This window comes from Emys orbicularis, chromosome 2 (genome assembly GCF_028017835.1).
Source record: "Emys orbicularis isolate rEmyOrb1 chromosome 2, rEmyOrb1.hap1, whole genome shotgun sequence".
Lineage (NCBI taxonomy): Eukaryota > Metazoa > Chordata > Testudines > Emydidae > Emys > Emys orbicularis.
In genome coordinates this window covers 76328189-76354635 of record NC_088684.1, presented here as the reverse complement: position 1 = coordinate 76354635, position 26447 = coordinate 76328189, and the positions used below count along the sequence as shown (strand labels likewise).

General features: G+C 42.7%; 1 protein-coding gene across 1 annotated transcript in view; it reads right to left on the bottom strand.

Annotated features, from left to right (window-relative positions):
- Positions 1-26447, bottom strand: part of CCDC178 (coiled-coil domain containing 178) — a 310284-nt gene that overhangs the window by 197329 nt on the left and 86508 nt on the right. Inside the window, exons 11-13 of the mRNA XM_065399325.1 lie at positions 19862-19924; positions 15544-15705; positions 1045-1158 (exon numbers count right to left, since the gene is read on the bottom strand). Coding sequence (XP_065255397.1) covers positions 1045-1158; positions 15544-15705; positions 19862-19924 — 339 coding nt within the window. The remainder of the gene's footprint in view (positions 1-1044; positions 1159-15543; positions 15706-19861; positions 19925-26447) is intronic.

Genomic DNA, 26447 nt, shown 5'->3' with positions numbered 1-26447 from the left:
TCCTTTGGTAGATCTCAACCTCTGCACATTCATTAAGAGGACTGAGACACAAACTCAGGGCAGGTCTAAACTACAGCTGGGATCGACCCTCTGAGATCGATCCACCAGCGGTCGATTTAGCACGTCTAGTAAAGACTTGCCAAATCGACTGCAGATTGCTCTCCAGTTGACCCCTCTACTGTACCCCCGACAAGAAGAGTAAGGTAAGTCGACGGGAGATTTTCTCCCGTCGACCCCCCATGGTGTAGACCCCGCGGTAACTCGACCTAAGGTACTTCGACTCCAGCTACGTGAATTTCCTGGTCCCTAATGTAATTTTTTCCTGTACAGGGGATGAATTTTTCCCTACCAAAACTACAATATACACAAAATAAAAAGGCTACTATGGTTAAACCAAAAGCTTTTTCCTCTTTGTTTACCTATAAACTATATGACTCATCCTTGATACTATATCTTACTTAGTTTTATATGCTACACAAATGAAAGGATAACAATAAAAAGAATCCTGAAAAGAAAATGCTTATTTCTTATACCTGCTTGTAATCATATTTATATAAAATGTGGTGTTCAGTATTAAAATGCTAAATAATTCTCTTTGTGGATTATACAGTTTAGTAACTAATATAGAAGATATAAGCCATCATTTACAAGAAGATGCCATCTGCTGAGCAAAAGTGTAATCAGCAGGCAATTTCTATTACAGCCAAAATCTTTTTCTTCCTTTATTGATTTTCTCCATTGCTTTCCTAAAGCCCCCCAAGCAATCTGAGACAGTGTAGCAAATGAAGAAAGCATAGGACTTCTCAATGACCCCAATATCAATTCTGCTTTGTACTTTACCCTGTCTCAAGGCTATGGACCCGATAGGTTAGTTCAAGCAAGAGACAGAAAATAGTATATACAGTATGTACACACACACACACACACACACACACACACACACACACACTCAGAGCAGCTGAGTAGAAATGACAGGTTAACCTTTGGAATTAAGCCTAATAAATTTGTAGTTTTAAAACAACTTGCAGATATTACACTATTCACCTGAATATCAGTTAACTGATTCTTCATAGTACTCTTTTTGTGCTCCAGTTGTTGTTCTGCTTGTTTCTTCTGTTCATCTAGTTTTTGCATTTTCTGATTCAGATTGTAAAGTTTCTGGAAAATATATGCATAGACAGATGTGTTAGTATTCAAAAGTAATTGTCCTTTTTTCTTTGGGAAATTATAAAACACATTAGCCATTAAATACTTTTCTTTAAAAGTTTCCATTTATAAGTTCATCTTTAGTTTCACTTAAACAATTTTTTCATCTAGTTCACTTAGTAGCTACAGTATATATTCATGTGTATGCATTCAGAAACACTTCAAACTATATAAATAGCATTTTAAACATACACACCCAGCTATGTTGATTCATATATTGTAGCCTGTCACATAGCAAAATATCACTGTTTCACCACTGATTATAAGCAAATCCCTTTCTTCCCAGTGGTTCTATGAGTTTATTTTGCCAGCTAACAAATAGACTTTCTATGTTCAAAACAGAGAAACGAGGTGGGTGAGGTAACATCTTTTATTGGACCAACATCTGTTGGTGAGAGACAAGCTTTTGAGCTTACCCAGAGCTCTTCTTCAGCTCTGGGTAAGCTTGAAAGCTTGTCTCTCACCAACAGAAGGTGGTCCAATAAAAGATATTACCTCACTCACATTATCTCTCTAATATCCTGGGCCCAACACAGCTATAACAATACTATTTTCAAAATATGTGTTCTGAATGGTCTACATGAAAATAGCATAAGGGAGGCAAGAAATACTTATGGTTTAGTGACTGTGAATTAACAAGGGAAATAGTACTTAGGAGAGCTACTAAGAACCCATAAGAAGAGAAAGAATACCATATTGGGATTTCTCATTTTTACATCATTCACTAATCCAGTGCGTTATTAATTAACATAACCAGAAAATTAGTTTTTTAAATATCTGCTGTACTAAACACATTTACATCATTGGTATAAGTGCAAACTACTAAATGATAGAAGTAGTTATTAACGTATATGACGACTAAGTAAAATTTGTAAATTACTCTTTACGTATACAAAAAATATACAATGATAAAGTTATTCAAAGTGTTTTATTTGATAAATTATGAAATTATGTATCATATGTAACAGCATTAAATATAGCATTCACATTCTGATTCACTTGCAATACTTTCAATTTTTAATCAAAGAGTTTAAGTTCTTCCTTGAAATTACTAACATTTTTTGAATATTATTCAGATACAAACCTGCTTGTGCAAACATTGTTTCCAAGCTTTTAAGACAGAAACAAATATACAGCTAAAGACAAGGATATATAACTCATACCACACCCCTCAAGATCTCCAGAAGACTAATGATGTGATCTTTGTCACATTGTTTCTAGTAAATTTTACTTAGGGAAGGGCTAACAACATTAATCACTGTCATTAACATGTTGTTTTGAAATTACTATTAGCTATTAGAAATATCTTTTTGTAGTTTTATGTAGCAGTTGTGACTTATTATACCTGCATCACAAATAAACGATCTCAATTATTTTAACATACTTTAAAAAGAGAAAAAGGAAAAATTGAGTCCCTGTAGGAAGTGAAGGCAGAGAAAGAAGAGGGTCTAGACCAGGGATTTTGTTTGTTTACCTGCTGCATCCGCAGGTTCAGCCGATCGCGGCTCCCACTGGCCGCGGTTTGCCACTCCAGGCCAATGGGGGCTGCGGGAAGCGGCGCGGGCTGAGGGATGTGGGAGCCGCGATCAGCCGAACCTGCGGACGCGGCAGGTAAACAAACGTGCCAAAGGTTTTTCAGAGACAAAGACACAGTAGCACCCAAGCCAGGTGTTAAAGAGACAGTTCAACCCTCACGTCCACAAAAGACTATTTGTTGCCTACACCCCAATTGGGGGTAATCCTCCAAGAGGAGAAAGTGGTATAAGAGAGAGACAGTGGCCTCCATTTCACCGCTTCTTCTCCCATCTCTCTGCTCATGACATCAACAACTTTCAAAGAACTGAACTAAAGGGGGAGTGGTCCCAGGCTGGAAGGAGGCCCAACCTGTGAAATTTACAACAGCATATGGTGAGACAAAACCTTTGCTTTTAAGTTCACTTAGCTTGTTAAATTACGTATTAGTTTGCGTATTACTCTTATTTTCTTTTGCAGCGAATCCTGACCTTTATGCATCAATACTTATAAGTACTTTAAATCTATCTTTCTGTAGTTAATAAATTTATCTTATTGTTTTATCTTAACCAGTGAGTTTGGATTAAAGTGTGTGGGAAACTCCATTTGGGATAGTAAAGCTGGTGCATATATCATTTTCCTTTTATGAAATGATGGAGTTTCTACGAGCTTGCATTGTTCAGTAGTATGCTGGACAGTACAAGATACATATTTCTGGGGGAAAGTCTGTGACTAATAATTTCCGGGTGTCATCCTGTATGTAATTCATAAGTGACTGGTCAGAGTGCTCATTTATTTAGCTGGGAGTGAATTTGCTTGCTGAAGGCTGTGTCAGCAGGCCAGGAATGGCTACTCTGATAGCATAGCTGTGTAAAAGGAACCCCAGGCTAGGGAGTTAAGGGGACACTGCTGTTCAATATTCCAGATTATATCCTGGGGAATGTCACAAACCTCACCCCCAGTGTAGACAGCGCTAGGTTCCGTCGACCTAGCTACCACCTCTCAGGGAGATAGATTAACTACAGTGATGGGAAAACCCCTCCTGTCAACACAGGTAATGTCTACACTAAATGCTACAGCTGTGCTGCTGTGGCATTTCAAATGTAAACATGCCCTAAATTATTCTACTGAGGATAATACATAGGCTATCAACAAAACCTGCAGAGACCTCTTCCTGAGTCTTGCAAGGCTTCCTCTATGGCTCCTAACTGGAGATGGGAAATTATTTTGTTCTTTAGCTCCTTCTCAAGAAAGTGATATACAAAAAAGGGGACTGGGAATGAGCACGAACTGGAATCTCTTTTTTTAAACTATATCTAACACTGATTTTTCTGAAGAAATTCTGTTTTATGCTGCCTTGTGGGGAGGAAAAATCAGTCTGAAAAAGACGAGGAAAAGAAAGACTTTGAGGCATGACTTGTTGGGGGTTCTTGACCACCTTGTCAAACTTGTTTCTTACAAGATTCAGAACTAGAGAGAATGGAATTGCAGGTGGAGGATGTTCACTGTATCCTCTGTTTACCCCTGTGGCAAGAAAAATAAGGTTGCAGTTGAGTCTACTAATGATTAAGGTATCAGGTGAGTGTAAAGATGCTCAAAGGCTTGCTGATGAACTTGGTATAGCTTACCTTGGCTGATCTATGGGCCGTTAGACAAAGTGTCTCACATTACATGAACGATTTTCTTATTGTCTTCATAAATGAATCTCATTTTGGGACAAACAAAGGTGAATAGCTCTTCTAATTTTTGATGGCCAGAAGGAATCATGAATTATTAATGATTCAAGACATATCTGTCACATATATCCCTTACACCCTGCATCAGTCCCCCTCCAGTTTCAGCCCTCTCCCTGCACAGAGATCTTGTTTGAGTCATGGTGCCTATGAATCTTCAGTTCCAATTATGATGTCAGTGATGTTTCTTCCATAAAATCTCCTCTCCGCATCTGATCAAAACTCCAGAATGCTCAGTAGCATCCCGTTCCAATCCACCGTGCTTCTAACAATCAGCAAGCAGACTTAAACAGTCAGGATACTTTTGACATGCCTCTGAGCACTTTGTGTCCTGTGGCACCTTTAAGACTAACAGAAGTATTGGGAGCATAAGCTTTCCTGGGTAAGAACCTCACTTCTTCAGATGCAAGTAATGGAAAAGTGAGGTTCTTACCCACGAAAGCTTATGCTCCCAATACTTCTGTTAGTCTTAAAGGTGCCACAGGACCCTCTGTTGCTTTTTACAGATTCAGACTAACACGGCTACCCCTCTGATACTCTGAGCACTTTGTTGATGATGAGGATTTCAAACTTGCTGAAGTGTTTAGTTAACTGGAACTGATGGGGACGAAAATGCTACAGTACTACTTCTCTGAGGAAAGATCTCTGACTCTTATGGGCTTCTGGTGCAGAGGGAACAAAAATGTAGCTTGTCTTCTGGGAGTACCCCATCAGAGAAGTATAGAGGACAGTGAACATGTTGGTCCACAAATGACAATACAGAGCAGACAAACTATGTTGCAACCAAAGAGACTAACCAGTCATATCGGTGATTCTACTAACCTGTCCAGCCTAACTTAATATATAAATTATCAGGAATTGAAACTACAGCTCTCCCCACTTTTTGTTTTACATAAGAAAATGACAAATGCTGTCCTAAACTAACTATAAAGGTAAAGACATTATGAAGGTAGAAAGGCAAAGGCTGTAATCTGACTAATGAAACAGTTAAGACAGGAACTGTGTGGAGATGAATCCTTGGCTCTTTATATACACTCAAGAGCAAACGCTCAGATAAGCACAGCTGCAAGATCACAGGTCTTCTAGAATGTTCCAGCTAAGTACATGTGCATCCCAAATGTGGTTATAGGAGGAATGGATAAAAGTAAGAAAGGGAAAATTTAGGATGAAGATCAGGAAACACTTCCTGAGAATGAGCTTTATTAACCTGCGTAATACTTTTTCAAGAGAAATGATAGTTCTATTACTTGGCACATTTCAAACTAGATTGGACTAATGACTGTATACTAGTATATATACACCATAGAAAACAATCCAGTCTTGGCAGGTAGATGGGCTAACAAATTTTTGCAGCTCTAGATTTTACAGTTCTATGAATTAATACAGAGGGCCACTGAGGATAGATGTGGAATTCATGTCCATCTATATAGTAGCTACGTAACAAATGACAGCTCCAATAGTTTCCTTCAGAAGTTTGGAATTTCTCTTTCAGATCCTAGATAAATGTTAGACAGTACTATTTAGAAAAGGGAGACCTTAAAGGAATATTTTAAAAATATCAATCACCTACAAATAGTGCCCTCAAAAATTGGAAAAGGATTAGATTCTGTCCATTGCCTTTTCTGTGTCATATCCTGCACAGTAGTGAGAGAGGAACTGAAAGGAATACATAAGATTAGGAGTAGGAACTAATGCTATAGCCGTTAGTCTGGTTTGTTTGTTTTTCTTTTTGAAAGCCTCCTGGTCCTAGTTAAGAGAAAACAGAATATGATGGGAAAATGGTATTGCTGCTCTTAGGAGTACAGACAGAAGTTACATAGGTGACCAGTGCCTGCTGACAGTGGGGTTGGAACAACCCCAAAACAGCTTCAGTCACGCCCTTCCTCCCGGCAACCCTTCCCCTTCCAGAAAGCAGGCCCCGCACACTTCCAGGAAAGCAGCGGCCCCTCTATGCAGCTCCCAGATGTTCCTCTGTTCCAGCCTCTGCCTCTCCCTGTCTGGTGCAGCTCCCCAGATCAGCTGCTACATGGGGAGGGAGTCCAGCCGCATCATGTGACTGAGCAATCGGAGAGGGGGGGATGTGAGCATGCATGCCCCCCCACACACGTTGCCTTTTCAGAAGTATAATACTATTAATACTGAGGGAAAGATAAGATGACAGTGTCATGTTCTGGACTGCAATCCAGACCAGTGAGGAGTTGTGTTACTGCCTGCCCTGTAACTCTGAGTGCCTCAACATGCTCTGTTGCTATTGCTCTCTTGTCAGGATGCTTCCAGCCAGCATACAATCATGCACTTCGCATCTCTGTGTTAAGCAACTCTCAAACAGAAATTCTGATTCCAGCAGCCTGCTTGTTACACCCTTGCCACACTCTGGCTTCCACCAGCCTTGGTTATATCTGGCAAGATGACCCCAACATCCCCACCCCTCATCAAGAATTTTCCCCAAACCATGTGCTCTGCAACGTCCAGCCCTTTTCTGGACCATTCAGAGAGATATTAAGGTTCCTTTGTCCCTTTAAAGATACAATACACAACAGCTTGCCACATTAGCGGAGTTAACATTCACTTTAAATCAAACGCAGCACTGGGTTGGTTTAGATTAAAAGAAAAACAAGTTTATTAACAAAAGGAGATAGGATTTTAAGTGCATTCAGGTACAAAGGATAGAGTAAGAAATGGTTACACACCAATAAAAGTGAAAAACACTTTTTAGAGGCTAAGACTTAACAAGACAAACTATAGCCTTTGTTCAAGGTAGTTTCCTTACCCATCTATCTTTCAGCAAAATGACTGACCTCCCCTGGTCAGGATCTCCCATAAAGTCCAAAGTGCTCAGTTCTCCTTTGTCTTCTTAGGTGAAAGATAACTTGGGGTTCTTTGCCCCTCTCTTCTATAGCTAGTGCACCTTGAAATTGATTCTTCTGAAGATTACCCCTCAAAGTAAAGTACCTTCAAGCTGTGAGGAAAGTGACATGGAGTCTGGTGGTGAAAAAAGTTCCATGCTGGCTTCTTCCCCCGCTGGTGTTTGCTAAAATGCAAATTGATCTGTTTCCTGCAATCTCTTCACCCTGCTGTGATGCTGAGTGAATATCTCTTCCCCCTATTTACCTTCTATATACACTGCATTCCATTGTCTCTTAATGTACCTTGGAAATACCTTCAAGGTGGCAGAACCACATTCCTTTGTCTGGGGTTGAGTAACTTTAGCTTTGCCTGGGAGACACACCTTGATAACATAATTTCCAATATGTTTGTAATTTTGAATTTGTCCTCAGTCCATATATCACACAATAATATTAATGATTGGTATGTTATTAGTGTTCTATTAATATCTTACATGATATCTTCAAGATACAGGTTATGACATTAGTGAGTTGGGATACACTGAACCAGTCAGGCCAGCTGAAACTTACTACCAGATATCAATAAACCCCTTGCCTTCTTGCACTGGGATGCTGTTAGTGTCACAGAAAGAAAAGGACAAAGGGGAGGAAGAAACAGTGCCATATGACATGTCAATAACATCATTATTCACACTTAGGGACAATAAATTGGAATATTTATGGGTCCTGAGCATAGTGAGTGATGTACTAGGTTCAAAGAAAATAAACTGTTTCTTTTCCTGCACAATGACAAGCTTATCAGCCATTAAATGGGGATGCTTGGGATTGTGTGCTTCTATCTCAGTTCAGAACAATGCTATGGACCAAGTTTTCAGTTGGTTTGCCGTTGGCTGCTCGAATCTGAAATGCTACAATGTCCTCCTGATTTTCAAATGATGGCCACATTGTGGTATGCCACCAGTTTCCTTGTGCTTACTGATGTTTTTGTGTGCCTGTGCCTTCTCTGCCTTGTTGACCTGTACTGCTACTACAGTCATGGGCACATAGAATTCAGTTTGCTTTTGGCAGCTGCCCAGGTATACTATAAGCTTGGCAGGAATCAATTTTTATTTTAATGGATAATATCAATGTTTATTTTAAAGCATTTTTAAGATATTTACCTATTTACATTTTTCACAGTAGCATGAAATTATGGAGTTTAAGCATTTTTTCAAATTTTATCTATTTAAAATTAAAATTGTAGGGGGTCAGACAATAATTATTTAATGACAGTACACACAGTTTCAAAATGGAGAAATTGTTACATGATAATTTCCTTTCTGCTAGCAGCATCTTCCACAATTCTATTACATCTGGGCTGTTCCCCTCCATTCTGCAGTTTTGAGAAGCAGTTTGAAATTGCAGTAGCACCCGTATTAGCCACGCCTCTTTCTCTGACTTGCCACCAGAGGAGTCATTCCAAAGCAGTGTAAAACTCATAGAAAGATGATAACCTCGACACCCACTCAATCACTATGTATAACAGACAAACAGCCTACATGATGACAATCTGAATTAAAAAATTGCCCCTTGGCAGTGAAACCATCCATCGTGGGTAGAATTTTGGGAGACACTTCTAGCAGAAAGGAAATTATTAGATAAGACATTTTCCATTGTACAGCCCAACGCCTCCCACAATTCTGTTACAGTTGGGAAGCAGTGAGCACTGAACAGAAGTAGGGAGGGATAAGGGGAAAGTAAAAAGGGAATGACATTGGAAGGGAATCCCCCTTATTTGAAAGTTGTTCAAAAGGCAATATTATTACTGGGCCACTGCCTGCAGCAAGAATTCTCTGTAGCCAAGAATCCTTCTCTCATGGTTATACAAGTGGCCAGGGTTTTGGGTACCATATCTGCTGCATCCACTGCAGCCTGAAGGAATGTTCTTGTCACTAACTTGCCCTCCTTTATGAAGGACTGAAATTGGGCTCTGTCCTCAGGGGGGAAGTTTGTCCTTAAAGTCCGCAAGCCTGGAACAGTAGTTAAAATCGTATTTCGCTAACAAGGGCCTGATAGCTAGCAATATGGCCTGTAGAGGACAAGACATTTCTCCCAAGGAGATACAACTTCTTTGAGCCCTTGTCAGTCAGGGTGGTCTTCTAATGTTGTGACCTAGCCCTCTCCGTAGCGCCTCTCAGACTCATAGACTTTAAGGCCAGACGGACCTTCATGATCATCTAGTCTGACTTCCTGCACATTCAGGCCACAGAACCTCACCCACCCACTCCTGTAATAGACCTACAGCCTGTGTCTGAGTTACTGAAGTCTTCAAATCATGATTGAAAGACTTCAAGTTATAGAGAATCCACCATTTACACTAATTTAAACCTGCAAGTGACCCATGTCCCATGCGGCAGAGGAAGGCAAATCCCTCCCAGGGTCTCCGCAAATCTGATGCGGGGGAAAATTCCTTCCCAACCCCAAATATAGCGATCAGTTAGACCTGAACATGTGGGCAAGACCCACCAGACAGACACCTGGAAAGAATTCTCTGTAGTAACTCAGAGCCCTCCCCATCTAGTACCTCATCACCAGCCATTGGAAGTAATTGCTGCTAGCAGTCGCAGATCAACTACATGCTATTTTAGGCAGTCTCATCATAAAATCCCCTACATAAACATATCAAGATCAGTCTTGAAGCCAGTTAGGTCTTTTGCCCCCACTGCTTCCCTTTGAAGGCTGTTCCAGAACTTCACTCCTCTGATGGTTAGAAACCTTCATCTAATTTCAAGCCTGAACTTGTTGATGGCCTGTTTATATCCATTTATTCTTCTGTCCACATTGGCACTTAACTTAAATAACTCCTCTCCCTCCTTGGTATTTATCCCTCTGATGTATTTATAGAAAGCAATCATATCTCTCCTCAGCCTTCATTTGGTTGCCTAAACAAGCTGAGCTCTTTGAATCTCCTTTCATAAGGCAGGTTTTCCATTCCTCGGATCATCCTAGTAGCCCTTCTCTGCACCTGTTGCAGTTTGAATTCATCTTTCTTAAACATGGGAGATCAGAACTGCAAACAGTATTCCAGATGAGGTCTCATCAGTGCATTGTATAATGGCATTAACACTTCCCTGTCTCTACTGGAAATACCTCACCTGATGCATTAGCCTTTTTCATGGCCGTATCACATTGGCAGCTCATAGTCACCCTGTAATCAACCAATACACCCAGGTCTTTCTCCTCCACTGTCACTTCCAACTGATATGTCCACAGCTTATTGCAAAAATTCTTGTTAGTCCCCAAGGGCATGACCTTGCGCTTTGCATTATTAAATTTCATCCCATTTCTATTACTCCAGTTTTCAAGTTCATCAAGATCTTCTTATATGATATTCCGGTACTCCACTGCACTGGCAATACCTCCTAACTTTGTGTCATCTGAAAATTTTATTAGAACACTCCCACTTTTTTGTGCCAAAGTCATTAATAAAAATGTTAAATATGATTGGTCCCAAGACCGATTCCTGAGGATCTCCACTAGTAACCTCCCTCCAGCCTGCCAGTTCACTTTTCAGTATGACCCGTTGTAGTCTCCCCTTTAACCACTTCTTTGTCCACCTTTCTATTCTCATATTAATCCCCATCTTCTCCAATTTAACTAATAATTTCCCATGTGACACTTTAACAAATGCCTTACTGAAATCTGCATTTCCTTTGTCTACAAAAACCAGTTATCTTCTCAAAGAAGGAGATCAGGTTGGGTCTGGCACAATTTATCTTTTGTAAAACTATGTTATATTTTATCCCAACTACCATTTACTTGTATTTCCTTAACTACTTTATCTTTCAAAACTTGTTCCAAGACCTTGCATACAATTGAGGTAAAACTGTAGTCTGCCGGATCACGTTTATTCCCCTTTCTTGAAAATGGGAATTATACTAGCAATTCTCCAGTCATAGGATACAGATTTACAATTTACAGATTCATTAAAAATCCTTGCTATTGGGCTTGCAATTTCATGTGTCACTTCCTTTAATATTCTTGCAAGTAGCCTATCCGTGCTCTCCAATTTGGTCCTATTAAGCTGTTAGAGTTTGACTTCCACCTCAGATGTGGTAATTTTCATTCCCATATCCTCGTTCCTATTAGCAGCCCTGCCACTACCCCTAAGATTTTCATTAGCCTTATTAAAAACTGAGACAAAGTGTATGTTTATGTGTTGGGCCATGCCTAGATTATCTTTAATCTCCATCCCATCCTCAGTGCTCATGGTCCCACTTCTTCTTTTCTTGTTTTCTTTTTACTTATATGGCTATAGGAACTTTTTAGTATTGGTTTTAATCTCTTTTGCAAGGTCCAATTCTGCTTGGCTTTTAGCAATTCTCACTTTATCCCTATATTTTCTGACCTCCAAGAAGTAGCTTTCCTTGCTGATCCATCCAATCTTCCATTCCTTGTAGGCTGTTTTCTCGTAATCACCTGTTTGAGAAGCCTGCTCATCCAGCTTGGTCTGCAGCCGTTCCCTACACATTTTTATTTTCTTGCTTGGGATGCAGGCTTCAGATAGTTTCTGCAACTTGATTTAAAGTAATTCTAAGACTCCTCCATATTCAGATCCTTGAGTTCTTCAGTCCAGTCTACTTCCCTAACTAATTTATTTAAATTTTTAAATTTTGCCCTTTTAAAATCAAAGGCCCTAGTTGCAGATCTATTTTTGTTTATCCTTCCATTTAATTTAAACTGAATTACTTCATGACCACACAATTCAATATTGTCCCCTACAACTAGTTCTTCTATGAGGTCCTCACTACTCACCAACACCAAATCTAAAATGGCGTCAACTCTTGTTGGTTCAGCAACTATTTGGTGAATAAATCTGTCAGCTATCACATCCAGGAAAATCTGGGCCCTACTATTATTAGTAGCACTTGTCCTCCAATCTATATCTGTGAAGTTAAAGTCTCCCATAATCACAACAATTCTAAGTAATATTTATTTCATTAAAACATTAAGGAGGTCTCTATCCTGGAGCCTGGGGGGTCTGTAGCATACCTCAAGCACTATCCCAGGGGAACCTCTAGTAGCTTTCTTCTCCAAAGTTATTTTGGCCCAAACAGACACTGTCTTATCCATTCCATCACTTCTAATTTCTTTACAGTCTACTTTATCATTAATATACCATGCTACTCCACCATTTTTACCTTTATTTCTGTCTTTCCTGAACAGCACATACCCTTCAATGCCTGTACTCCAGTCATGACTACTATTCCATCATGTTTCTGTTATCACTATAATATCTGATTTCACTTCCTGCACCAGTAGTTCTAGCTCCTCCATTTTGTTACCCGGGCTTCTTGCATCGGTGTACAGACATCTTAGTAGTTTCTGCTTAGCTTTGCCCAGATTCCTCACCCACTTGAGTACAGTCATTCTCCTGCCAGTATCACCTACCTGATTATTTGCTTAATTGATATAGGCACAATCTTCTCTCTTAATGTCCATTCTCCTATACACTGCTCCATTGCTCCCTTCTCCATTACTTGATTTTCCTCCCAGTCAATGTTAGAATCAGGCATGGAGATTACATGAGCATCTCCTAACCATGTCGCCCGAGTTCCTAGTTTAAAGTTCTTTTAATAAGTTGTGCCAACCTCCATCCCAGAAGTCTATTGCCCTCCCTATTCAGGTGGAGTCCATTCCACGAGAACAATCCTCTGTCCATGAATGCCTCCCAGTGATCCCCAAAGCCCTCCTTATAGCACCTGCCTGCGTGACCAATCTAGAGGGCTCTATGATGGCCTCAGTAACTGGAAACACCACCACCTTACGTGGGCCTGCAGGTTGCAAAACATCCAGGAGTCGGTGGTTTTTTTGGTCCTGGACCTCCTTCAACAGTATCTGGAGATCACTGGCAATCCTCTGCAGCAGTTCCTAGCACTGCCTATGATCATCTGGTAGAGATGGAGAGGAAGGAGTGACTGCTTTGTCTGGAGATGAGGATGAGATTCCTGACCTGCTAATCTAGGTCAATGTCCTCCTCCTCATACTCCAACAGATCAAGTGGGAGCCAAGAAGAAGAAATGTGGTAAGATTCCCGGGCGGGTTCTGGCTGTCTGCCATAAGGATCCTATTGGTCACAAGAAGGCAAGAAAGAGGGATCAGCCATTTGTGAGAGACTTCCTGGGATTGGATCCCAGAGGTCCCTGGGGAAATCATATCTAGATGGGTAGCGCCCAGATCTCCTCAACTGCCTGTCGGGGCTTGGCTTTCTCTGAGAAGATGGAGAAGCAGCTGGAAAGTCTGACTTGTCCGAATCTGAAAACTGCTCCCCTTCCAATGGTGGGGCCATCAGTACTGGAGCACTCCTACCTGATAGTTGGAGATGAGACAGTTTTTGAGACACCGAAGAAGTAGTACACACTCTGGTGTAGAAACATCCCTCAGGAAGGCCAGACCAGAAAGGATGGGAGAAAGGAGAAAGATATTCTCCAGTGTTGTATATCTCTCTATAAATCCCAGTGTCCGGGGGTTCCAACTGTCAATACCAATGGTTCTGGCATGTTTTGGGAGGTAGTGCAGTCCTTGGATAAGTGAGCCAGTACTGGCAATGAGTCCGGACCCACACTCCTAGATGGAACCAGCAGATGACAGTTCTTGTGTTTTGAAGCCAGAGTCACCGACGGAACTGACAGATCTTTCTTCTTGCTCAGTTTACCCTTCAGCCTGAGGATCTTCAGCAGTGCCAGTCCCTTAGGCTCACCTGCTCTCAATAGCTAGGGGAGAGATCACATCTCTTGTGGACAGTCCTAGATAGGGATCTATCTTTGCGACTATGAGAGTGCACCTACCAGATGAGGCACCAGCAATGCTGCGAGACTGCTATTGCACACACACACACCCCGACCAGATACTGCTACCAAAAATCTCTGATCAACGGCACCGTGATGCACTGACACTTGAAGTGGAGCACCCACAGGAACAGCACTCGAAGAAGAATGTTTTGTTACTGGCTTGGTGAAGTTTTGGGGATCGTCTGCCCTATTCTTTCCAGTTTGCACGGATTAAGCATACTTAGTATAGCCATTCTAGCGAGGAGGGAGTCCCCTGTATGGGGGAAAAACAAGCTATACTACCTAGACTATAAAACTCTAAATCTACTAATATAAAAGCTATGATGTATAAAAACTATTTACAAATCTATCAAGAGGGGAAAAAATGGAGAGATCTGTGAACACAGGGATTCTGACTCTGGCTATGTGGCAGTAAGAAGGAACTGGAGAGGCATCTGCTTGGACTGTCTCTTACACCCTCAGTCAGGAGCACAGGAAAATCTACTCGCATGTGCAGGCCAACGGACCCTTTTTGTTAGAATTTCTGGACACAGAAGCAGTTTGCTTTTCTGACAATTTTCCTGTAGGGCAGAAAGAGAGAAATGTCCCATCTCACTGACATTGCACCTTCCGATATATGGAAAGTAGCCAGAAACCACTGAACAGCTGATGAAGGGGAAGCAGGTTGGCTAGTCAATCTCCCCTCCAAGGATGATAAGAGGGGAGTGAGATAAAGGGCACCAGATTGGGAATATGGGAAAGACCCTTCCAAAAGACAAAGGCAAATAACTGGCAAGGAAAATATAGAGCCTGGAGAAGGGTGACCTATACAAAAAACCCAGGACAAATGGGGTTGGGGATCTGGAGTTAAGGTCCTGTAAGAGGTTTACACCTGGCACAAATCTCCCCCTTCCTCTCCCTCACACCCAAGGTAGATCTCCCTGGAGAGAGGGATTTCTTGTTCAGTTGCTCTTTCCATAAGGCTGAAAAGAGGAGAGCATGCCAAGCCAGCAGCAGATGAAAGGCTGGTTGCCTTCTGTCCAGGTCTGGAACTTACAGCTAAGCAGAAACATACAGGAGACATACTAAGCCAGTGCTATATGTTCTTCGCTTTTGTGATAACTAAAATAGACAACATAAAAGTTATGAGAGATGAAGAAGGGTTACCAATTAAGACACGAATTGAAAGTTAAGAATTCTTAACTGCTGTATGTTACAGTATATACAGTCACTGAATAAGGTATATGAAATATTATCCCAAGGCATAACTACAAAACATAAGAATTGAAGTTTATCCTTAACTCTGATTTTCCTACTTTACTGGTATTTTTTCCAATAATACTAGTAAGTTTATTAGTAAACACACCAAAATTAACCACAAGTGTTTTAAACTGCATTCTAAATTACTGTCTGGAAAAGCAAGTTAAGAAATATTACCTCAATATTTTCTTTATGTATATTTTTATTTTCAATAAATTGTGCTTCTAGTTCAGCCACTGGTCCCTCGATGTCTGCTATCCTCTTTATAGTTTCTTCTTTTGTCTTGATGCTATCTTTTTTCTTTTGCTCTAGCTCACCATACATTGCTTTAATCCTGGCCTGATAAAAAGACATGAAACTAATTTTCGTTTATTGAAATCAGAAGCAAAAGAAGAACAATCTATTTAAAAAATTCCAAATTTGAAAGGCCATTCATACCATTAACAAAATGCTATGTACAGAACCACAAATTAATTATATGTGTATTTACAAAATCGGGGTTAACAAGTACAGCTCAGTGATATTAGGAATATCTATAGAATGAGAGCAAAGTTAGCCACTGAGCCAGAGTATGTCATCAACACTGCATGAAATAGGGAAGGAAGAGTAGCCAGTAGAATTGACAAACACAGTGAAGGGACTGAACAGGAAAAAAAAATACAAAATGTCAGTATTATATTAAACAGATAAGGTAGGTAATGTAATAACTGTTATTGGACCAACTTTTGTGGGTGGAAGGTACAAGTTTTTGAACTACAAAGATCTCTTCTTCAGGTCTGGAGAAAGAAATCAGTGTCTGAGCTAAATAGACATTGAGACAGATTGCTAAGCATAAGTGGCAATGCCTGTTGTAGGAAGCCACTGGAAATGGAGGGGGCAATAAGGGTTAGACTATTCTGAAAAAGGGGTTTGAAGTGGGTTAGCATGCAGGTGTTTGTTACAAATTGTTGTAGTGAGCCATGAAACCAGTGTCTCTGTTCAGTCACACTGATTTTTGGTGTCTAGCAGCACTATGAATTTAAGTTCCCAAGCTCACTTTTTGAAAGTGATGTGCAGGTTTCCTTTGAGGTTGAGTATTGAAAGATCAGATATGGAATTATCACCTTGTGAAAAGTGTTTGGAGATGGGTGATATGGTGTTTTTGTCTTTCATCATTTTTCCCTGTGAGAGTTCATTCAAACCAGACAATCGTAGTGAATGTCTGGTTTCACCCACATAGTTGTTATTGGGGCACCTCTACACCTCTCTGATCACTACTTACAACTCCAAATATGCTGAGCAGCTCTGGAAAAGGACCCCAGAAAAACTGAGGAACCATCTCCTGCACCATATATGCTTCAGAAGAGACCACCTCCAACAAGAAATCACCACATTCTCCCACACACTGGAAGAAAGAATATTAGGAAGCCTACCTGGAGATCATGCAGCAAACCCAAAACAACTATCTAAAATACCTGATGCCAACCATCCAACACATGCAAAAAAGTCAAACCAACTACAGCAACTGCACAACCAATAGAACACCACCTCTTGTAGAAACCAACACACCAAGACCCAGCACATCGACACATGATATCCCAACGTCATCAACCTATCAAGACTACTCTTAACCAAAACTGAAGCATCTGTACTCTCCAAGGGACTGAAATTCTGCCCCACCACAGAACCTGATAACATACAATCATGTGAAGAACTAGAATAATTCCTCCATCAATTCCACTTCACAGAAAAGAAGATACCACCCACAACTATCACCTCCCCATGGACAGCCATAAGAAAAAAGTATCATCTGACTGGACATTGCGCAGAGGATGAAACCACACACTGGATCATTACATTGACTGCTTCAGGAAAAAAACTGACTGTAAAATGCTCAACAAACATTATATCCACCACAATCTCTCTACCACTAAGAGGACAGCTATACAGACCCTGAAATCCAACCACTAGATAGTGATCAAACCAGCAGACAATTCAGGCACTATCGTAGTCTTTAATTGTGATGACTATGTCAACAAGGCCTACAGACCACTCTCTGACACCACCTACTACAAAAAACTAAAAAACCACCACACACCACAATTCACACAGGAATTTAAAAATACCATGAAATCCTTCCTCAAACAACTAAAAAAAAAAAACCCTCTACAAACTCGTCCTCCACAAACGCACCCTAGGGACCTTCTACATGCTTCCCAAGACACACAAACAAGGGAACCCAGGCAGATGCACTCTTATTGAAGGAATATCAAGACCCACAGAAACCATGCTCAAACTATTCCCCTCCAAGACACTACCAACTTCTTCCAGAAACTCTTCAACTCTAACAGCCTCCCCCATGACACCATCCTTGTCACCTCCCTATACACCAACATCCTTCACCAAGATGGTATCGCTGCCTGCCTCAAATACCTACAAGATAGTGTAAAATACTCAGAAATCCACTCAAAACACAATGCCAAATGCATCCATTTCATCCTCAACCACAACAATTTCACATTTAACAACAAACACTTTGTCCATAGCATGGTAACAGCCATGAGTACTAGGATAGCCAACCTCTTCATGGGCCACCTCAAGGAAAAAATTCTGGACAACTGCATCATGAGACCAATATTATATCTGAGATACATCAAGGGTATTTTTATCCTTTGGACAGACAACTTAAACTCCCTCATAGATTTCCACCACAACTTCAACAACCACCACTCATCCATCAAACTCTCTCTAGAACACTGCCACACCAGCATCAACTTCCCGGACATCACAATTAGCTTCAGCAGTGGATTCCTACAAATTACTATATGAAAGAAACCCTCGGATCACCACACTTACATCCACAGATCCAGCAACCACCCCAGACCCAAAAAATATGTTATCTACAGTCAGGCACTCAGATAGCACATAATTTGCACTGAAAAGATAGTCAGGCATACATTCCTAGACATACTTAAAACAGCTGTCACTATACAAGGACATTCCACCAGAGAACTAGAAAGGGTCACCGAAATACCACAAGAAAAGCTGCTTCAACACAGGGGGGAAAAAAACGCCCACTGACAGCACATCGCTAATTGTCACCTATCACCCCAAACTGGAACCCATATGGGTATCATCAAACGTATTTGACATCCTGAAAGAAATTTTTCTCAACCCCTCCCCCGCCCCTTCTGGCCTTTAAACAATCCCACAACCTTGCCAAGCTCATCAAGGCAAGATCCCCACAGCCCAAGACACACGAACTCAAAGCAGCACCAGATCCTGCCAGAACAACAAATGCAAAACTTGCAAACATATCTTCACTGCTATGGTGATCAATTCCCCCCATAACACACCTTCCAGATTAATGGATCCTACAAATGCCTGTCACACTATGTGGTGTACCTCATACAGTGCATCAAATGCCCCAATAACAACTATGTGGGTGAAACTGGACAATCACTACTCTCTCAAATGAATTCACATGGAAAAATGATAAAAGACAAAAATACCATGTCACCCATGGGCAAACAGTTTTCACAAAATGATCACTCCATATCTGATGTTTCAATACCTGGCCTCAGTGTAAACCTGCATAACACGTTCAAAAGGCGAGCCTGGGAATTTACATTCATAACACGGCTAGACACATAAAGCATGGATTCAACAGAGACAGTGGGATTACGGCTCATTACAACAATTTGTAACACACCACACTGCCTGCTAACCCTTAATGGCCCATTCCAAACCCCTTTTGCATACAATCGAACCCTTATTGCCCACTCTATTTTCAAGTGGCCACCTATAAAATGCATTATCCCTTATGCTTAACAAGCTGTCCCAGTTTCTATTTAGCTCAGACACACAGATTTCCTTCTCCAGACCTCAAGAACAGCTCTTGGTAGCTTGTACCTTCCATCAACAGAAGTTGGTCCAATAATAGATATTACATCACCTCCCTTATCTCTCTCAACATGGCTACCACACTGTAAACAAAGTATTACATTAAAGCAGATGAAGAAATTAAAGTATTTAAGCTCTTCCTAGTCCTAGTGAAGACATCTAGAGAATGGGTAATTCAAGAATTGGAAATTCATGTCAGGAGTCAAATTCTTTACTGATGGGGAACTTTATCACTATAACCGTTGCTCTTTGGTTTAGACAAGCAAGCTAAAAAGGAAGAAACCAAAGTGAAGAAGAAAATCATTATTGCAAAGCAAACCAATACCTTTTACGTTTACGACAAAGATAACCATGCCTTTAAAAAAAAGAGTCAGAAATTCACAGTAGTTTCCAAAATTAGATATGGTTATTTTAATTCAAACTGTTTATCCATAATCAGATCCTGCCAATTTTCCAAAGAGCATATGTCAACAGCTAGGGAAAGAACTATTTGTCTGCAATCCAGGTTGGTTAAAAAAAAAGTGTTTTATTACAGAAAGATTTACAATGTTAAAACAAAAATATATGTAAAAGGAGTTTATACATGAAATCAATGTGGTAATGTCTTGTTTACCTGAGTCAGTTGCCACGTTCCTCTTTCATCTCGAATTAATTTTTTTATGTTCTCTTCCAAATTCTTAAAACAAAAAATTTTAAAAATTAACACCCACAATATAATGTATAACAAAAGCAAATTAAAAAACAGCTGCAATGAAGATTTAATACTGACATTATTATAAAGCCAAACAGCTTTCAAACTGTGTCCTATCTACTGTATAATAAAATGAATAATGAATAAAGAGAAAGGAAATTACCATTTTGGCACTATGACGATATGAATTCAGGCACAGGAAGTAAACTAATGCAGCAGAAAGTACAAAAAAGGCAATAGAATTTTCTAAGGTGTAAGTTAAATTACCTTTTATAACTAGCAGTCATTAAATATACTCAATACCTATATGTCACCTATAGGAATCATGAATGGCAAATGAGTAATTTTATATATCAGTGCATTCCCTGCACTCCATTGTTTTACACAGAAATTACCTTGTTTGCAAATCATATGCAAATCTGAACTTTGTTCCAGCACTCTCTCATTTGAGGCTCCTCTTCTGCTCTTCCAATATAATCGAGGCCTACATCCCAAGACTGGGATTTATGCACTGTATATCTTTAGTTTAGGATTTGTAACATAAAGCAGGTTAACATAACTTGATATAATTAAAATCTCAGGTAGTTTAACCAGAATATAGGCTTTTGTTTTCTTTCTGTAACTTACATTTTTAAGTTAATTTAGTGCTTGGGAAAAGTGTACTAGAGACTGAAATTCCTTACTTATCAAATTCTTTACTTGCTATTGCTCACACTGTACTTACGGAAGGCACACAACCTCAATCAACCCTGTTTTGGATAATGAATGTGTAATTCCATCCTTGGGTTGATTCAGCATCTCTGTTAAGATTATCAATTTGTGGCAACCACGATAATAGTTTGGTGACACAAACAGTTGGACACCAGGATACAGACTGAGACCACTAGCATACTTATTATATAGGACATTGAACAAACTGGAATTACTTTAAGTATATAACACTTCACAGGGACAGAATGAACCTGTTACGTATGGCAACTGTGGTTCTTCGAGATGTGATGCAGACGTGTATTCCACCTTAGGTGTGAGCACGCCCAGTGCACTGGAGCCAGAAAATTTTGCCTAGCAGTACCCGTAGGGGGATGGTACTCAGGCCTTGTGGCTGTGGCCCCTCCCCTGGCTACATGAGACAGTGCCACCCCGACCCCACTTCAGTTCCTGCAGACCGAAAGCTGATGAGAGGAGACTCCGATATAGAGGGGAAGGAGGGTGTGTTGTGGAATATATGTCTGTATCACATCTCAAAGAACCACAGTTACAGTAACTGTTTCTTCTTCTTCGCGTAGATGCAGATGAGTATTCCACTTAGTGACTCACAAGCAGTACCCCAATGTGGAGGCAGGGCTTGGAGTCTACTGAAATAAGGATCCTTCCGAGGCCTGCATCCACTCTGGAAGATGTGGTAATAGCATAGTGGTCTGTAAACGTATGTCTGGACGACCACGTGGCTGCCCTGCAGATGTCCAGTATGGAAATGTCATTGAGGAATGCTATTGATGTTGCTTGTGCTCACATGAAGTAAGTCCATATGCACTGAGGAGGAGCAGCTGAAGGTATCTCATATGCAGCCTTGACTCAGGATGTTATCCATCTAGAGATGGTCTGTGCAGAGACCGCTTGCCCCTTCATGCAGTCTGCATATGACATGAACCGGCAAGGCAAAACACAAAACAGTTTAGTCCTGTCTAGATAAAAGGCTAGGCATTGCTTGACATCCACAGTAAGAAGGTGCTGTTCTTCTGGGGAAGAGTGAGCCTTAGGGAAAAAGACAGGTAAATACACTGCCTGATTCAGATGAAACTGAGAGATGCCCTGGGATAAAAACTTTCGGTATGGTCGCAGTGTTACCTTATCCTTGAAGAACTGAGTGAAGGGCAGCTCATCTATGAGGGCCTGCAACTCACATATCGTTCTGGCCAAAGTGATGGCTATCAGGAACATGATTTTCTGAGAAAGGAGGGGCAGCAGATGGGACACAAAGGGCTCGAATGGAGGGCCAATTAGAGCTGCCTGTGTTTAGGTCTCACAAAGGAACCAGTTCTCGGACCGGAGGATGTAAGTGGAGAGTCCCCTTCAGAAATCTTGTCACCATGGCATTAGAAAAAAACAATTTCCTTTGAACCAGGGGATGGAATGCTGCTACCACTGCCAAATGCACTCTCAGTGAACTGAGTGCAAGGCCCAATTTCTGAAGATGTAACAGGTACTCCAAGATGTCCTGGATGGAAGCCACTGTGGATTGGGTCACATGGGTCAAGGACCAAACTGAGAATCTCTTCCACTTCGCTAAGTACGCCATCCTAATGGAGAACTTCCTACTGTTGAGCACTGTCTCGGCCACACTGGAGCAATGAGGATGACCTTGGCCCAATCCTCATTGAGCTTGAAGATGACCTGTTGAATGATTGGAATGGCAGGGGGGACAGCATACAGAGGAGCTGTCTGCCAGCAGCAGTGGAAGACATCAGGGAGGGAGCCTGGGCTGAGGCTCCCTTGAGGGCAGAATAGTCGACATTCCCTGTTTTCCCTCATCACAAACAGGTTGATTGTAGAGATGGCTCACATTGGAAAGACGATCCAGAGAACACTCTCCTTCAGGGACCATTCATGGGTCCAAGAAAAAATCCTGCTGAGATGGTCCACAAGACAATTTTCCATCCCCAGCAAATAGACAGCTACTAGAGTGACGTCTTCTTCGATGCAAAATTGCCAGGAGTTGATTGCCTCCAGGCAGAGTAACCTGGAACGTGCCCTTCCTTGCTTGTTCACATAGTACATCACAGTGGTACTGTCAGTGAGAATGTGAACCACTGCGTATCTGATACGGATGCAGTCTGAGAAGGCACAACATGCATTATGGATGGCCCAAAGTTCCAATACACTGATATGGAGTGAGGCTTCCTGTTTCAACCACAGGCTCTGCACCCGCAACAAATCCAGATGTGCCCTCCAACCCAGAAGGGAAGCGTTGGTAACCACTGACTTGGTCGGAGAAGGCATGCATTGCATGGGGATTCCCACCAGTGCAGGAAATGTAGAACTGGTGGAGGGAGGCAAACCAACCTGTCCAACTATCATGCAGGGCAGGATAGTAAATCGTCCTAAGCCACATCTGAAGGGGGTGCAAGATGGTGAACTGGACCACCTGCGTGCAAGAGGACACATGGCCCAACACACTCAGACACATGCAAATTGTCATGTACAGCTGAAATTGAAGACTGAGGCAGAGCTGTTGAATAGCCTGGAAGTGGTTGGTCAGCAGAACACTCTCTACCTCGTGTAGTCTAACAGGGCCCCAGTGAATAAGACTTTACTGTGTTTAAAATGAGTCCCAGACGGTTGAGAAAATGCAACGTGGTGTCAATGTGGGCGAGAACCTCCACTCTGGAGTTGTCAAGGTACAGGATGATGTGGATTCCCTTCCTCCTGAGATATGCCATGACCACCACCATGAATTTGGTGAAGACTCGGGGGCAAAAGAGAGGCCGAATGGGAGAACCATATACTGAAAGCGGCGTTCTCCTATCACAAAATGCATAAACTTCCTGTGGCTCTGTAGAATGGCCATATGAAAGTCCTGAAGGTCCAGGGCAGCAAACCAGTCATTCTGAGACAGCATGGGGAAGATAGCTGATAGAGTGACCATGTGAAATATCATGTACTTGATGAATTTGTTGAGGTTGGCAAAGGTCAAGAATAGGTCTCATCCTGCCCTTGGATTTTGGTATCAGGTAGTACTGGGAGTAAAAGCCATGGCCCTGGTATTCTGGTGTAACCTCCTCTACTGCTTCCAACTTCAACAGAGAGTTGACCTGATCAATGAGCAGTGTCTTGTGAGGGGGGTCCCAGAAGACGGATGGAGAAGGGAGGTGGAAAGGGGGCATGGAGACTAACTGGACTGCGTAGCCCAATCAGACAGTGTCTAGGGCACAGCTGTCGGAAGTAATCCAGTTCCAAGCATTGTAAAAGTGGGCCTGCTTGTCCCCAAAGGGATGGGGGCCTGGAGGGGTTGGAATAACGACTGAACCAATGCTCTGGACAAAGGAGTTAAAATGGGTGCTTGGCCTGGGCCGAGGGAGGGTGTGAGCACTGTCCGAAGCTCAAGCCCAACTGCTTCCTCTTGGGGGGATCTAACTCACTTTATAGGGTAAGTCCCGTTGTTTCAGGGGAGAAAAGTTGCATAAAGGAATGCTGCGGGCACTGCTGTTGCACCCCATACCATGGGCAGCATCAGTCCCGGTGGAAACAGTGGTACTGGAGTGCCCAAATTCACTGACATCAAAGGTAGTAAGAGCCGCCATGGGAGCACTTTCAGCATCGAATGTGGCTGTGCTGACGTGATGGGATGTTCCGATGTGATGGGGTGCAAGAGTTGAATTAGGTCAGATGGGCCCACTCAGCCAATTAGGCTGCAAACACAGGAGCTTTAAGATGGATGCAGCTAATTGGAGAGAAGCTCACCTGCGAAGGACAGATGGGGCTTCTACAAAGCACAGGAAATTGGAAGCAGAGGGGGCGCAGGGAGAAGTCTGCAGTCACTGCCTGGGAGAAGGAAGGAGGAAGAGAGTGTCTTCAGAAAACAAACTGATGGATGTAACTGCTAGAATGGGCATCGGCCTGACTGAGCTAATCCCTAGAACCTCCAGGAAGAGCGCCGTCCAGAAGTGAGTAGAGCAAACTCGTCACAGCCAAAGACGACCCTGGTGCCAAAGTCCCCCACACTGATTTTGATACCAGCTCCATCTCCACCCTGGGAAGGGGAGCATCTGAATGCAGTGTCAACAGACAGAGCAGTTCAGAGGCTCGCTCCATCACAGGGGTCATATGTGGTGCAGCCCTGGGAAAGTCCTGGACCTACAGCAAGGCTGAGACCAAAAGGCAGAGGAGGCCTGTGGTTGCCTGGTACGCCAATGACACTGGCATCTTCCTTGTCAGTACTGGACACAACAGATGCCCAAAGACTAGAACCAGAGTCAATGATACAAGGTTTTTGCCATTCCCACTCAGTACCAGGGAGGGGTCAGAGGTAGCCACACCATCCCACGCTTTTCCTAGGGGAGGCAAAGGAGTCACCCGTGACCTGGAGCGGTCCTGACTGGTCTTACGAGACCTCTTCCTCAGTGCCTATGAAGGAGAATGGCTCCTCCGTCTCTTCAGCAAGGCACCTACCCGGGAATGAGAGGCAGCAGTGCCCGAGGGCAATCTTCAGCCTAAAGAGGGCCTCAGTACTGGATCAGATAGCCTGACCTGTTCAAGCAGGTGCTGTTTGAGATGAAGGTGCCGTGCCACCTGAATCCACTTTTTAAATGACTTACAAATCAAAAGCGCTCTTTAAGGTGGGCCTCCCTGAGACAAAGCAAGCACCATGTGTGGGAGATCGCTGTTGGGGATCATCCCATCACACAAAACACAGTGTTTAAACCCTGGTGGGGGCATCACTGGGGAACACTAACTATCAACTACTAACTAACACTATATAATAAACTAGGCTAAGACGAAATGCAAGGTTGTGAGACTACAATCACACAGAGCTCTGACTCCAGGGTGGTCAGAAGGAACTGAGGGGGATCGGGGTGGCACTGCCTCATATAGCCAGGGGAAGGGCCACAGCCCTGAGGCACGAGCGTGCCCCTCTACAGGTACCGTTAGGCAAAAGGCTCCAGCTCCGGTGTGCTAGAGGCATTCACACCTAAGTGGAATACACAGGGCCGGCTCTGGCTTTTTTGCCGCCCCAAACAAAAAAAACAAAAAAAAAGGGCAGCCAGAGTGGCGAAGCAACAACAAAAAAAAACAAACAAAAAAAACAGGGTGCAGGGCGGCCGGAGCAGCAAACCAAAAAACCCCCCAAAAAACAGGGTGCAAACTTTCAGTGCCATTTACTTGGCGGCTCGTGGCTGCCTCCCCCAGCCACGCTAGCGAGCCTCTGGGCGGGTGGCGGCTGCACTCTGGCTAGCGGGACTCCCTGCGCTGCAGACATGCCCTGGGCAGCGGAGTGTGCGCCCCGGCTAGCGGGGGAGAGAGAGATAAGGGGGGCGGCCAGGGTTTCCTTCAGCCGGGGCGCTCTCCACTCGGCCCCTCCCGCCGTGCCGCCTGCCAGGAGGGCTCCGTGCCTCTCCCGCCTGCAGGTGAATTGAAAGTCGTCGGTCGGCGGGGAGGGAAGGACGCAGGCTGCCGGGCTTGCTGCAGACCTGGCACCGGCTGGGGCAGACGGAGCGTGCAGCCTGCTCCCAGCAGGGCGCTCCCCTCCTCCGTGCCGCCGCCCCCTACAGTGGCGCACTGAAAGTCATCGGCGAAACAAAACAAAAAAGCTAGGGCGCAGGGTGGCCAGAGTGGCGAACCCAAAAAAAGTGGCGAACCAAAAAAAAAAAAGGGCGGCCGTGCCACCCTAGGATTGGACGGAATGCTGCCCCTTAGAATCTGCCGCCCCAAGCACAAGCTTGCTCGGCTGGTGCCTGGAGCTGGCCCTGGGAATACACCTGCCTCTACTCGAAGAAGAAAATATTATTGT